Source organism: Vulpes lagopus, chromosome 3 (assembly GCF_018345385.1).
Source record: "Vulpes lagopus strain Blue_001 chromosome 3, ASM1834538v1, whole genome shotgun sequence".
NCBI lineage: Eukaryota > Metazoa > Chordata > Mammalia > Carnivora > Canidae > Vulpes > Vulpes lagopus.
Genome location: NC_054826.1, coordinates 82,613,712 through 82,628,252, shown reverse-complemented (window position 1 = coordinate 82,628,252; position 14,541 = coordinate 82,613,712). Strand labels below are relative to the sequence as shown.

Below are 14,541 nucleotides of genomic sequence, written 5' to 3'. Positions count from 1 at the left end.
TCAAACATTTAAAGAATTTTAGCTACAAGAGTGTTTTAACCTTTCAGTTCTGGTTTCAAACATTCGGCTTTCCCTCCTGTTGATCACAAGCTCCGGCGACATCAAAAATACGGTATTTGGAAACAGAAAGGCACACCTCAGATCATCAATGATTAGCTGGGAGCCATGTTATTCAAATGGGATCATTTCAAATAGTAATTCTTATTACCATTTCAAAGGGTAACTTAAAAACAAGCAGGAGAAATGAAAATTACTCCGGTGGTTTGGAGAGTCACATGATAATTTCACCATATGTTACAACCTGTAAATGCATTTATTTGAAGCTGATCTATCAACCTTTTAAAGTGGTTAGATGGATCCCTCATGGGAGAGAAAGAATTTATTTTTCTTATTTACTTCCTAAAAGCAGAAAAGACCCACGTTGATTCCTTGGCAATTTATTTAATGTTAGCTGCTTCTAAAAAATGCACTGAAGATGTTTATCTACTATTGTTCTTTGGACTATACATGCAACATAACTTCTAAATTGACCATTTATGTCAAATACTAAATATCCTGTTGTCAAATTTTTTTCAAAGATTTTATTTATTTTTATTTGAGAGACAGAGGGAGAGAGACCAGGAGCAGGGCTAGGGGCAGAGGGAGAAGCAGACTCTTAGCCAAGCAGGGAGTCCGACTTGGGGCTCGGTCCCAGGACCCCGAGATCATGACCTGAGCTGAAGGCAGGTGTTTAGCCGACTGAGCCACCCAGGTGCCCCCCTATTGTTAAATTAAAAAAAAAAAAGCAAATCCTTCTTCCTCACCCCCCAGTTTTCTATACAGACTCACATAATATTAATATAGAAAACAATATTACAGTTTAGATACTCTTTCTTAGCCTAGAAGTTGAAGTATTTTAAACTACTGTTAAATGTATTTATTAAATGGTAGCTTAGCCCAGAGGATTCATATGCTCCCCCGGAACACCTTTTCCTTCTCTATCTATGGCCACACTATTTCTCTTTCAAGGCCAAGTTCAGATATCACCCCTCAAAAGCTTTCTTCATCTCTGCAGTCATATAATGATGCATGGGATGTAACTTGAAATCACAGCACGCTGTTACAGGGCAAGACGGGCCCTGGTAATGCCACACAGGGTGAGTGCAGTGCAGCCTCGTGTGGACCCCGAACACTCAGTAGAACCTCAAGTCTGACAGGCCCATCACTAAGCTCCAGACGCTCCACCCAAAACCCGACACTTCCCCTGCCTTCTCTGTCTCCAGGTGGGGCTCAGATCAAAAAAGCTGGAGTCATTCTTGATTATGTTTTTCCAACACCTCACATCCAATCCATCAGCAACTCCTGTTGGGTCCACCATCCATTTGTATCAGAAATCTAACCACCTCTCACCACCTACTTCCACCACCCGCTCTAGAAGCCACCCACAGCCTCATCCGGGTTCTCGAAAACGTCCCAATTTGGGCTGTGGGCTTCCACCCTTGCCCTGCAACAGCAGCCTGAGTGAACCTGGTAGACCAGTCAGCCGGATCACACTACCTTTCTGCTCAAACTCTCCCAGGGCTCTCTACTTCACTCTACTTCAGAAAAGCCCAAAGCTTTACAGTGGCCTCAGACATCCCACTCCACCTGCCCCCTTCCCTCCTCCTTGCCCTCATCATGTGCTGTCTTACTCAGCACCAGCCAGTGGCCTTCTAGCAGCATCTCCAATGTGGGGACTTGATTCTAGAACAGCTCCCCCCCACCTCCCAGATAGCTGGATGATGCACTCCCACCTCCTCTGGAGCCTGACGCCAAAGCCATTTTGTCAGTAAGGCCTTTTGTGACTTGCTTAGCAAAGACCACAGTCCTAGCCCCCACCCCATGCCCAAGTCCACACTGACACACACTTTCACTTCCATGGCTCCCCCTGCTGCGGGCAGATCTCCTTAGCCATCCATCCTGCCCCAAGTGCTGTGCCTTTTCCTCAGCTCTGTGTACCTCCTGTGCTCTTCCTGGGTCTCTTTCACTCCTTACACAAAACACAACACTTCTGACACTTCCAGTCCCCAAACATGCAGAGGTTTTTCTCCTCAAACAAGCACTTTTCTGCAACAGCAGCTGGTGTCCTGCAATGCAACCCCGTTCTGACACTACCTACTTGGAGATGGTGTCAGATCCCTCAGGGGAAGGGCTCAATCCCACAAGACTCCCCTGCTGCAGACACCAGGCCAGGCCATCAGCTGTACTTCCAACTTCGTAGCCATAAATCCGAGTTCCCAAGATCCCTGCCTCAGGATCAACTAATTTCCTACAGCAGCTCACAGAGCTCAGGAAAACAGTCTGTCTGCTAGCTCACTGTTCATCAGGAAAGGATGTAACAGATGGTGAGGCTGGGAGGGTCCTCAGAGCACGAGCTTCTGTCCCTGTGGAGTTGGAGTATGGATGTGTTCACCAACCTCGAAGCTCCCTGAGCCCCGTGCCATTGGGATCCTGTGCTATTGGGATATCTACGGAGGCTTCATCACGATGATGTAACAGATAGTTAACTGCCTTTCCAGCCCCTGTCCCCTCTCTGGATGATGAGGGTAGGGCTCAAAGTTCCAAGCTTCTCATCTGGTGACTAGCCACCATCCCAGACCACAGGCAGAGTTGCTGGTAGAACAAGACTCAGGAACTTAGAAAGGTTTTAGGAGCTCTGTGCCAGGAACCACCAGACAGAGACCCATGTATATTTTGGGTTATCTCCCACTTAATCATCTTATTTCACAGTATCTCCTTCCTCCTATCAGGTAGACATCCAGGAAGGCAAGATCCCTAAGTGCCTGGAACAGTACCTGGTGAGCCTAAGTGCTCAATAAATACTTGCTCGAGAATGCAAGCCTCTCTCCTCTCTTTGGGTCACTTAGGGCCTTCCACAGTATACTGAGTGTATGTGAGACACTCAGAATTGTCTGTAAGTAAATGACTACAGAACTCATTTAAGTAACATGGGCCTATTTCCTTAAGACAATGAAATTATATCTCAGGCCTCTTGAAAATGGGTAACATCTTCAGAAATCTCCTCCTTTTACAGAGGAGGAGATAGACTCAGACATGGGAAGAAATGTGCCTTCCTTTGCACTCAGGGAGGACCTACTGAGCGCCAGGAATGCAACATGAGGCTGAGACAGTGCTCATTCTCCAGACCTCTTTTTTGGGGAGACACACATGAAAACACGTCATTTCCGCCCAAGGTGGTAAGTGCTGCAACAGAAGAATGGAATATTCCAATAGAAAGTGGTACACAACATGTCCTGGGAACCAGCAGGCAGAAGAGAAAGGGCAGGAACAAAGGGCACATGGGTGTGGGAAGACAGGAGCAGAGGCCCAGGCCCATAGGTACCCAGGTCATCTGGCCAGGGCAGCACTCTTTCCCCAGGATACGGGCACCTCTCCAACCTCTCCTCCTCACGTCCTCCCTGCACCATGGATGGAAGGTCTCCTTCAGACTGTGTTGCAGACTCTGACCAGAGCCTGAATAAACATCAAGAGGCTTCCATAATGCTGAGTGGGGAGGGGGCTAAGGTGTCACTTTGAGTAAACAGCTTAACTTGGGTCCCTGTACCACTGCAGCAGTAACAAGGGACAAACATCATAATAGGCTTCAACCAACCTATTATTATTTCCTTCTAGTTGAAATACAGTTGACACACATTACATGACTTTCAGGTGTAAAACACACCAATTTGACAAATCTAAGCTTCACTTCTTATTTCTGACATGCAATCCACTGACCACCAGCAGAGAAATAAGAACTAGTTTTTATTGCATGTTTTTGCTTGCTCTGCTCTGCACCCACCAACCATGCTCATGTTGACTTCGCATTACCTGGGTCACTGAGTTACTGAGGAGCTTTCCGCCTAAAGCTCATCACCAGGTACCGATATGTGAATCTAAGCAGGATTCAGAATGCTGGCTTTCACTTCACAAAGCAAGTCAACCTTAGCCAGGGGACCCAATGGATAGCCAGGGGACCCAATGGATAGCCAGTGAGGAAACACTGCTGATGTCAAACACAGCCCAATTAATCTTTCTGATATAAGAACTGATTCTGTTTTACAGATTAAGGAATAGAAACATGGATACAACCACAAAATGCAAGACTGCTGGTCTGATTCATGCCCAGGGACAGGATCATAGTCCTTTCAGCTGTACCTCTTCTGGCTCCAAATCCCCCTTCACCTTGTCCTTCACTTTGATCTTGGGTCAGGGGCATAGTCCTGTACCCACAGAGAACTGCCACCACCTCTGAGGACAAGGAGTCCACGTAGAATGAATGAATAAAGAAGTCAGAGCACAAACTGGGTGTGGGAGACAGAAGCATCATGGAAGTCTAGAGGACACCCCCACAGTTGCCTGCTTTTTGATAGAGACAACCCTTATCTCCCACTGGTAACAGATACGGTGATCATGGCAGAGTCAGCATAGAAGTTAAACACTTCAGTAGTCCATGGATTTGGCTACAGTTGGGGTCAAATGATGTCTCTTGAGAATGAAATCTAGCACAGTCAATTCCATGCCAAAGAGGGGGTATGATATAGACAGTCTCTCTGTCCCTGAAATGGACTCATAGTAAGTTGAACCACATGAAATTGCTGTATGGGTCAAAACAATCAAGCACCAGCAATTTCACACGCTCTAAGCTTAGAGTCCTCTTCTGTGCTACAGACGGCAGATGCTCTCCCTGCCAACAGCAGTCCAAGGAGTGGTGCCATAAAACAACTTGTCCTGAAAGGCACCAGACTTTCCACTAGGTTACTGGTACAACAGAAAATGATATTCTTGACAAGATTTACAGTTAAGTCATAAAAGCAAACACGTAATTTCTTTCAAGTTATTGTCATTTATAATCTCAACAGTATGTTCCAAGGGTCATAAAATAGGCATAGATAACAGCAAATTTATAGGTCTGAAAAAAAAAAAACCCTTCAAAATGCTAAAGAATGGATGTTTTATAGACAGGGATGGGTTTACACAGTGAGCACAAGTACATACTCCTTTTCCATTACTGGGTGGAAATGTTTCTAGGATCCATTACACATTTCTCCATCTTCTTAAATGGAGGCATATTAAAGTATTATTCCTGATTCTTTAGGATATCTATTACTCTACTGTGCTCTAAAATAATGACGTCTTATTCATGCATATGAAGTTGTAGGTTGCAATGGCCAACATGTAAAAGTCCTGTTTCTTGTGCTCCTGTTTGTTTTTTTTGTTTGTTCTGTCAGTGCAACTAAAACACACACACACACACACACACACACACAAACCACACAAAACAGTACTTCTGTGTTAGTTCGCTAGGGCTGCATAAAAAAGTAGCACAGACTGGGTGACTCGAATAACAGCTGGAGGCTGGAAGTTCAGGATCAAGGTGCTGTCTTCTGAGGCCTCTTTCCTTGACTTGCACATGGTACCTTCTCATTGTGTCCTCATTTAAAACTTTATCACTTCTTTAAAGGTCCTGTCTCCAAATAAATAGTCCGATTTAAAAGTATAGGGGTTAGGACTTCATCACATGAACCCTGGAGCCACATTCAGCCCATATCCACTTCCCCTGCCTCAACCCTATGCAGATTTCAAGCTCTTAACCCAGACATGTCTGGATTCAAATCAAGGCCACACTTCTAGTTTTGTGACCTAGGTAAGGTCACTCAACCAAAATTTTAGTTTTAGCCTCTAGAGTGAGGATAATGACACTTGAGATGGTATACATAGCGAGTTCAATAAAAGTTTCCCTGTAAAAATACCACTTTATTTTTCTGATTTTTAAACTATTTCTCTTTTCATGACCTTTCACTTAGGCTTGCCCATAGCTGTGCCTTTCCTTCTTCAATTTGCTAGAGGCTTCTAACCCAGATTATTGAATTTGTTAGAATCAAACATAAAGGCTCAAAGTCAAGACCAAAGGCTCTCCTGTGAATAAAGAGTGCAACCTTCAGCACGCGGTGGGATTTCAGATCTCTTCCAGCTGATAGTCTGCTTGTCTGTTTCTGGAGGAATTTCTTTCCTCGTTGGCATTTCTGTTTCAGATATAATACAGCATTTACCACACATGTGAGATGGGGTAATTCTAATGTGAGGTGTGGCTTTGTCAGCATTAAAAAAAAAAAAAAAAAAAAAGGCAGTGTCACAAATTTGACCAGAAACTAGTGACATTCTTTGATAAACAATCATTTGCTTTGGAAGTGGCTGGGGTGGTAGCAACTAATTTAAATACTGCATACCACTGAAAAAACAGCACCAGATAGACTGAGATGCTGACTGGACTTCTAGAAAGTTTTCCAAAAGGAAGCACAGCCCTTAGCCCTCCTCAGAGAAACTTAAGAGTTCCTTCTAAGTCTCATTCTAGAGCAGGGTTTGGCAAATTATTTTCTGCAAAAGGCCAAGCAGTAAACGTTTAGGTTTTGTGGACACGCATGGGTTCGATCACAAATACTCAACTTTGCCTTGGTAGTGGGGAAGCAGCCATACGTGACACAAGATCAAATGGCTGTGTCCACCAACACAAACTTTCTATGGACACTAAAATTTGGTTTTTGTGAAACTCTCATGTGTCCACAAATATTACTTTTCTTTTGATTTCTTTTCAGCCATCTGAAAATAGGAATACTGTTCTTGGCTTGGGCTGCACAAAAACAGGTGGTGAGTTAGATTTGGCCCAGAAGCCATCATTTGCCCACCGTTATTAGCTTGCAAAAGCTCAATATGGATTTGTTGTTAACAATAACCCATTTCTCCTACAGTTTGAAAACTAAAGTTCAATCTGGCACCCCCATTTCCTTCTCCCAACTTGTCTTCCTGTAAACAGCCAATGCTGTAGCAGCTCCCTGCCTGACTAGATCAAAGGCCACTGTAAAACAAACCAAATCAAGTTCCTTTTCTGAGCATTCATTCATTCATTCATTCACTGATTTGGTTCTATACCCAGAGTAGAGTCCAATGTGGGGCTTGAACTCACAACCTTGAGATCCAGACCTGAGCTGAGATCAACGGTTGGACACTTAACCAATGAAGCCACCCAAGTGCCCCTCTGAGCATTTCAAATAAGGTTTAAAATCTCTCTGCGTAAAAAGGGATCAGGCGGTGTCCTGATGCAAGGCAACAGGCTTGCAGCTGACAGCAACCGGACTCAAGCCATTTTTCGGACCTGCATTTACAATGCAGCAAAAGGAAATGGCAGCCTTATAGTCAACCGCCCACGAAACTGTATTTTTACCAAACATTAGTGTGTTAGGGGGTTGAATAAAGAAACAAACTTACAGTAAACAGACATGACAATTTTCTTAATTATTTCTTACTTCCTTAGTCTCACCTAGACATTCCTTAATCTTTGAAAAAAAATCACAGTATAAAAGTTATGTGGGAAATACCTCAGTCTATAATGCCTTTTATTTTTATACAGCCCTTCCCTCTGAAAAGGTAAAAGTGTACTGCACTCTTCCCTTCCATTCCCATACAGTCCCCAGGTAGGTGTTCCTGTACCTTTTTATTTTTTTTTAATCCAAGAGAAGTAAAGAGATGGTCGGTTGTTCGAAATAATTCAGAGTCCTTGGCAGAGCAGAGATTGAAGACAACATCCCTGAATCACTGACCTAAGTCTCCTTCCAAAGAGACCATGAAGACTTTGCCTGGTTCCTCACAGAAATGGGAGCTTGTCCTTTCCGAGATGAGAATATTCGTCCATGAGCACATTCACTGTATCACCATGATTTCTACCAAGAACAGCAACTCTGTAACGCCCACCGCTACCGCTCTGGACAAGCCAGGGTAACAACTAGATCAGTGATTTGCCATCCACAGTGCTAGAAGAATTCAACCAAACCACAGCATGTCTTGCATCTCCCTGAAGGAGAAGCATGAACCACAATTCCACTTCAAGTTGTCTGATATTTTCCCAGAAACTATGTTTCTAGTATTGAAGCAGACTAGCTTGATTGACAAATTGTCTGACCCCCTGCCACAACACCAGTGCGTTGATACCACAGGGAACATCCCAATATATTAGATCGTGGGTCCACACAAAACCAGTAGAAGAGCATCTTTGATCTAGAGAATTCTGAAGCTTACTGGAACTCTAATTGAACTGGTAAAGTCCATTCTATCAATGACAAGAATTCACTGATTTGCTAACTGTACAAACCAAGCGGCACATTTTTTATCTAGTTTATCCTTAAGTGCCCCTTGTACCGATTTCCTAAATGAACTCTTGTCTTACATGAATACAGACTTTCTTAGGAACTAAATGTAATCTGAATACCAATAATAAGACATCTAATCCCACTTCTTTCTTTTTTAACCGCAACTGCAGTTTTCCTAACTTAAAAAAAGGTAGGAGAGAGAACCTGGGAAGTAACTCTTTAGTCATGATATAAACTCCTATTTTTGAGATTTAATCGGCTGCCTATCACAAGATTCGGCAGAGCAGTGTCAGTCATGGAAAATCCCACCCAGCAAAAGCAAACACATTCTTTTCCTCACAATATTCTTATCCTGTTGCCTTGAAAATACCACTACGAAAACACTAAAGTGATAATTACTCTTCACAAGGTTTCCTAAACATTGTGACCCAATTGTGGAGCTTCTGTAGCTGGGTGAAAACACTCAGTTCCGCAGAGGATGAATGATTCTCAATTTAGGACAAATGTACTTCAAAGGAAAAGCATGGTGACTTCTAAATGATCCCCGGATCCCAGCTCCCTAAAGACAATGGAAGTAGCACTTGTCAAAATAAAACTAAAGACTGATGTCGGCAGAATTGAAAAGATGGCAAGTCCTGTTTGTTTAGCGCTAACTTTAACATAGTTTCTAAAATATCATAACGCAAGCTCATATTCTGTTTACTCCGATTTAGTAACGCACCCCAGACTTCTAAATCATTGTTTTCACAGGATCTATACTGAAAGTGGACTATTACTCAGTACCACTTACAACCAAAACAATCCACTGGGTTTAGCCCAAAGGGAGTGCAAACAACCCTGGGAGGTGCAGAGGGGGTGGAGTGAAGAAAGAACTGTTGTCACACAAAGTTGATTCACCTGCTAGGGAGGTGGGGGTGGGGCGGGTACGGTCTTCCCGGCAGGGATCACACCCGGCCCAAATTCCAGGACTACCCTGGTAACTAGTAAGTGTGTGACCTTGTTCAAGCCAAGATGGATTGTTCAAAGATTTGATCTTCTGGATAAAAAGGGGACTTCGCTGAACGTTCTTTGAGATACTTTCCAGGGTTCAAGTATCAACTTACAAATCTCTCCAACCAGGGTGAGTGCCCCACTTCGCCGCTGGGGAGATTCAGCCTTCATTCATCTGATCCGGCAGAGTAAGGGCGCCCTGGGGCACTCGCCGGCCTGCGCTGTCGCCCGAGGACGCTCCTCCCGTCCGGGAGCTTCCTGCGGGCTGAGTAGTGCGGTCAAGTGTCCCTGCGAAGTTTAGGGGTGGCCTTGCACACCTGAAGTTGAAAAAACTGCTGAATCAGGGTGCCCCCATTTTGCCAGATCAGAGGCGATCGGATGCTCCCTTCCCTCAGCCTTCCTCCTATTCTGAAAAGAAACCAGATCCGCCGGTCTGCTCGGACAGAGGTCACCTGCGGAGAGCAGTGATGTCACTCGGCTGCCCCTACCACCGCCCCCAAAACAGCAAAGAGCCGAGAAACCTGTGCATCACCAAAAGGGAGGGCACCCTCGGGAAGGTGACCCCTCGGCGCGGCCTCGGCCCTGCGGGGGGCCAGGGAGGAAGGTGGGCGCGCTTGAGGCAACCGAGTTTCCCGCATCCCCCAGCCGCGATGCGGGGCGGCCGCGATGCTCCAGATGCCGCCCGGACAGTCGGCGCTGGGTACCGCGGAACCGGGACGCGGCCCGTGGAGCCCGAGCGGCCACCCAGGCCGGAGCCTTTAGGGACCACTTCCCGGGAGTTACCGGCGGCAACACCCAAGGCGCGCTCCGAGGCCACCCGCCGGCTTCCGGCTCCGCGGGCTGAGCGCGCCCCGGGGGGGCGGGGGGGCGGGGGGCGCTGGGGGCGCCGAGGGGCCCGGGCGGGGGGCGGGGGGCGGGGGGCGGAGGGGGCGGGGCCGGGGCGGGCGGCCGCGGTGGCCCTCGGCGGGCCTCTACCTGTGGTGGACAGCACGGTGCTGGCGAAGAAGAGCGCGGAGGTGAAGTCCCAGTTCCAGTTGCCCGAGGCGTTGCTGAGCACCGACACGCCGTAGTTGCTGGCCTCCAGCACGCGGCCCAGGAACTGCTCGAGCTGCTGCTCCGACAGGCACTCGTGCTCCTCCAGGAAGCGCCGCTTCAGCTTGCGCAGCTCCTGGCGCAGCAGGTCCTCGTAGGGCAGCTCCACCGACGAGAAGACCACGGCGCCGAAGACCAGGTAGAGCAGGTAGCCGAGCACCAGGAAGCCGAAGCACCAGGCCGAGCGGTGCCGCTCCACCAGGCGCACGCACGAGCTGCCGGCCAGGGACTGCAGCATCTTCCCCCGCCGCCGCCGCCGCCACAGCCCAGGCCCACGCCGCAGACCGGCCCGAGCGCGGCCCTCGGCCCCGCCCCGGCCCCGCCCCGGCCCCGCCCCGGCCCCGCCCCGGCCCCGCCCCGCCGCCCTCGGCCCCGCCCCGGCCACGCCCACAGCCCGGCCCCCGCCCCGCCCCGGCCCCGCCCCCACGCGCGCCCTCGACGCTCGCCAGCGGCGCCGTCTGCCTGCGATTGGCTCGCCCGGGGGAGGTTTTCCTTTCTTCTTTTCCTGTTTCCCCGCAATAGAAACGGCCCCGGTGATGTGGCGCTGACGTGGTCGCCGGCTCAGGTAACCCGGGAGTCGGCCGAGACCGCGTGGCAAGCTCGGCGGGAGCGCCGGGGCTGGGCGCGGGGCCCGCGGGTGGGCGGCGCGCGGGGGCCCGGACCCCCTCCCGCCGCCGCAGACACGCGCTGCCCTCCCGGGAGCTGCAGCCCAGCCCGGCGGGCGGCGGGCGGCGGGCGGCGGGCGGCGGGCGGCGGGCGGCTAGTGACGGCCCGTGTGCGGTGCGCTGCCTGCCCAAGCCTCCGGTGCCCGCTACACCTGCCGCCCACCCAGGTCCCACCTATTTCTCCTTAATCTCCACAGCCTGTAGGGCAAAATAGCGAGCGCGAGGATGCTTTCCTTCGTCTGCCTTATTGGCCCAAGGCTCGAGCCATCTGGTGCCAATGATGATGGTGAAAATACCAAAACCTCGGGGTTGGAAGGTGCCTTGGGTCATAGAAGCCTCCTCCCGCTCAAGAATCTGAGAGCAAAGGAGAGTTTGAGAAAAGTCACATTTCTGAACTCTCGCTTTTTAAAATGAAGAGGGAAGCAAAGTTAACAGGAGAAACTGAGCTTTCCCGAGTGTTCTTTTTAAGATGACAGCGTCAGTGTCACCACTTGACTGTGGGTGAGAGTAAAAACCAGTGCACCCTTTTGGAAAGGCAATTTGGCAGTACATTTCCAGAACCTTGAGGTGTTTCTGTACTCTGGCTCCGTGATGTGTCCTAAGAAAAAATCATCAGGCAAAGATTTACAGACAAGGCTATTCATGACTAGTACATGTATATTATATACAGGCGGCACACATGCGTGCATGTTTTATGAGATAAGAGTCAGGAACAATCAAAATGCTCCAAGTAGGGGAATGGTTAGATAAATTATGTTATCTCTACAGCGTGGATATCATGTAGCTATTAAAGATGTATTTGAAGACTTTTGAAGTATACTTGATCTTACTTATTGAAAATACACAGTCTTATGTCTAGAATCTCAAATACATAAACTGGCTCCCAACAGTTGTCTTTGAGTGATAGTGGAGTACATAGGTGACTTTTATTTCTAGTACATTTTTATAGTTTTAAAATTTTCTGCAGAAATGTTTTTTTTCCTATGCAGATTAGGCAGATATAGTTCTATTTAACAATACAAAATACAAATATTTTACATATTTGAGATTCTCCCAGCTGAGCCTGACCTGACTCATGAGATATAATAACACAGTTGCTATTTTCAACCATCAGGTTTTCAGATAGCTGCTTGTACACTGACAGATAGCCAGAGCAGCATGCATCTAGATTATGCTGAACTTTACAAATCATCATTACAAGGTTTCTTCAGATGAATTTGTCATTGTCTCCCGAATTTCACTTCTCTGACTTAGACCTCTGCCCTAGGTCCATATTACAACTAGGCCAGGGATCCCAAATACTTTTAAATCATATGTTACCATCAGACTATGGTAGAAATTGGAAATATGATAGGAGTGGTCTGGTAGGGACCAGACGTAGGTGTTGCCCAGCAAGGTGAGATCTGTTGAGTGGAACCTGGAGGTGGGTGGGCTAAAGAGCACACGTATTTCTGTGGTTTCGGCTCTCATAGTTGACCTGAATCTTGAGAATAGAGGTTGGCTGCCTCCCTTCCTCTTCTCAGCCCACTGCTCTGGACATGTCATTCACCTGTCTTCAGGGAAGTTAGCAATCTCAGCAATGTCAGGTCTAGGACTTCTGTGGGCTGGCTACTTCCCTCTTGTGACCATGCAAACTGGAACTCACATCTCTGCCACCCTATACCTGCCTCAGCATGACAGAGATCATCCCATGTATTTCTCAGAAAAAAAAAAAAAAGGAATATGGAAGAACACTCAGAGGAAAGGGTGGAGATTCACAAGAGGGGAGCAAGGGTGGGATGGGAGGGGATGCACTGGGTGCGAGAGGCAGTGGGGCTGTTTTCTGCATTGGTGTTCACGTTAATTGACATAATTTGGAGACAAGTGACCAAGCTTTGTGAAAAACAAATCTTGCACTGGCACAGAGCCTTGCAAGTTAATCAGACAGAGAGATAATGATGTAAATGATCACTATTGTACTGTATGATAATAAGACATCAATGACGCACAGTTTATGTGACTAGGCTTAATTCTCTCAACAGGTTGAGATGATGAGAACAATTTGTAGAGATTGTAGCTCTATAGGTAAGTCGTTCACTTTCTAAAAGTGAAATTCACAAACACAGCCAATCAGCAGCAAGGACAAAATATTAGCATTTGTAATTCCTTTTCTGGCTTTATACCCCCAAAGAGTTGAAAGCAGGAACTCTAAGAGGCATTTGTGTACCCATGTTCACAGCATTATTGACAATAGTCAAGGGGAGGAAGCACCCAAGTGTCCACCAATAGCTGAATGGATAAGCAAAATGTAGTATAAACTTACAATGATGGAAGTTTGCATCTTACAAAAATCTTACACCTTACAAAAATACAATGGAGTATTTTTCAGCCTTAAAAAATAATGCAATTCTGACACATGCTATAATATGAACTTGAGGATATTGTCTTAAGCAAAATAAGCCAATTGCAAAGGGTAAAACCTGTATGATTCCACTTACATAAGATATTTAGAGTAGTCAAACTCAAGTTTGAATGAATTGTGGTTGCCAGGGGCTGAGAAGAAAGGGAAGTGGGGAGTTAGTGTCTAATAGGGATGGACAAAGTTTCAATTTTGCAAGATAAAAAATACTGGAGACGGATGGCGGTGGTTGTACAAAATAATATGAATGTGCTTTTGGTGCAACTGAACTGCACACTTAAAAATAGCCATGATAGTAAATTTTGTGTTATGTATATTTTATCATAATTTTTAAAAATGTTGGCATTTGGGTTGGCAGTAGGAATGCAGTCCTTAAGAGTGAGCTGAAGCTATCCCACCAGCCAACAAGCTGTATCCCTAATGTGGGTCTTTGAAGTTGACATCTTTAACTTCTGGAGAGTGTTGGACAGTCTGTGGGGGTGAGGGTGCTCAGTACAAGGAATCTCAGTGACATGGCCCATATCCCCATGAGATATTCCTGGCTGATGATGGGTCTGGAAACTCAGCTTGGAGAAATGGCAGGAGTATTCCAGGCATTTGCCCTGAAGAAAGAAAATTTAGGATGATGTGATGGCTACATGCAGAGAAAAAATAGGCAAATTTATTTTGTGTGTCTTCCAAGGGCAAAGCTAGGACTAACGGATGAAAGATACAAGGTATAGGACTTAGAAATTCCTGTAAGAGAGAACGTTCTCATTATGACTTGACTGCCAACGGAATGAGCTGCCTCTAGAAACAATGAGCTCCAGCCATGAGGTTCAAGCAGAAGGCAAACAATCGCAAATTAGAAAGATACAATGGAGAGCATTTAGCCTATTAAGGTTCTTAACAAATCTGAGATCTTGCAGTTGTAGCATCTACAAGGTCAGGTGTATGGGGAGGACAGGTGTGGAACAAGTAAAACACAAAGTTACCCTGAGGTGCCTCCGAAAATTGTGGATTCCTAGCCAGGAATCCCAACCTGCTCCAGCCTTGAGCCGCTAACTCCTGGCGGTGCTCAGCCCCCTGGCTTCTCTGTTGTCTTTGACAAAGGGTGTTGCCACGTCCGCTTACTGTGGTGGGAGGTGTCCACCATGTGAGAAACGCAGATCAGGTTCAGCCTGTGGGTGGGTCTGGTGGTGGAATAGCAAGCAGCAGATGACCCCCCTTCAGGTCCTCCTGCCTACGCACGCCTGTG

General features: G+C 47.0%; 1 protein-coding gene and 1 long non-coding RNA gene across 5 annotated transcripts in view; one reads left to right on the top strand and one right to left on the bottom strand.

Moving 5' to 3' along the window:
• KCNK1 (potassium two pore domain channel subfamily K member 1) overlaps positions 1-10,528 on the bottom strand; it is a 42,678-nt gene extending 32,150 nt beyond the window's left edge. Inside the window, exon 1 of the mRNA XM_041750092.1 lies at positions 10,125-10,528. Coding sequence (XP_041606026.1) covers positions 10,125-10,479 — 355 coding nt within the window. The 5' untranslated portion in view covers positions 10,480-10,528. The remainder of the gene's footprint in view (positions 1-10,124) is intronic.
• Positions 10,529-10,670: 142 nt separating this feature from the next.
• LOC121486904 overlaps positions 10,671-14,541 on the top strand; it is a 140,658-nt gene continuing 136,787 nt past the window's right edge. For 3 of the 4 annotated variants that reach the window (XR_005986766.1, XR_005986764.1, XR_005986760.1), the window contains exons 1-2: positions 10,671-10,806; positions 12,928-12,970. This is a non-coding gene — a long non-coding RNA (uncharacterized LOC121486904). The remainder of the gene's footprint in view (positions 10,807-12,927; positions 12,971-14,541) is intronic. The other variant, XR_005986763.1, reaches the window with a different exon arrangement.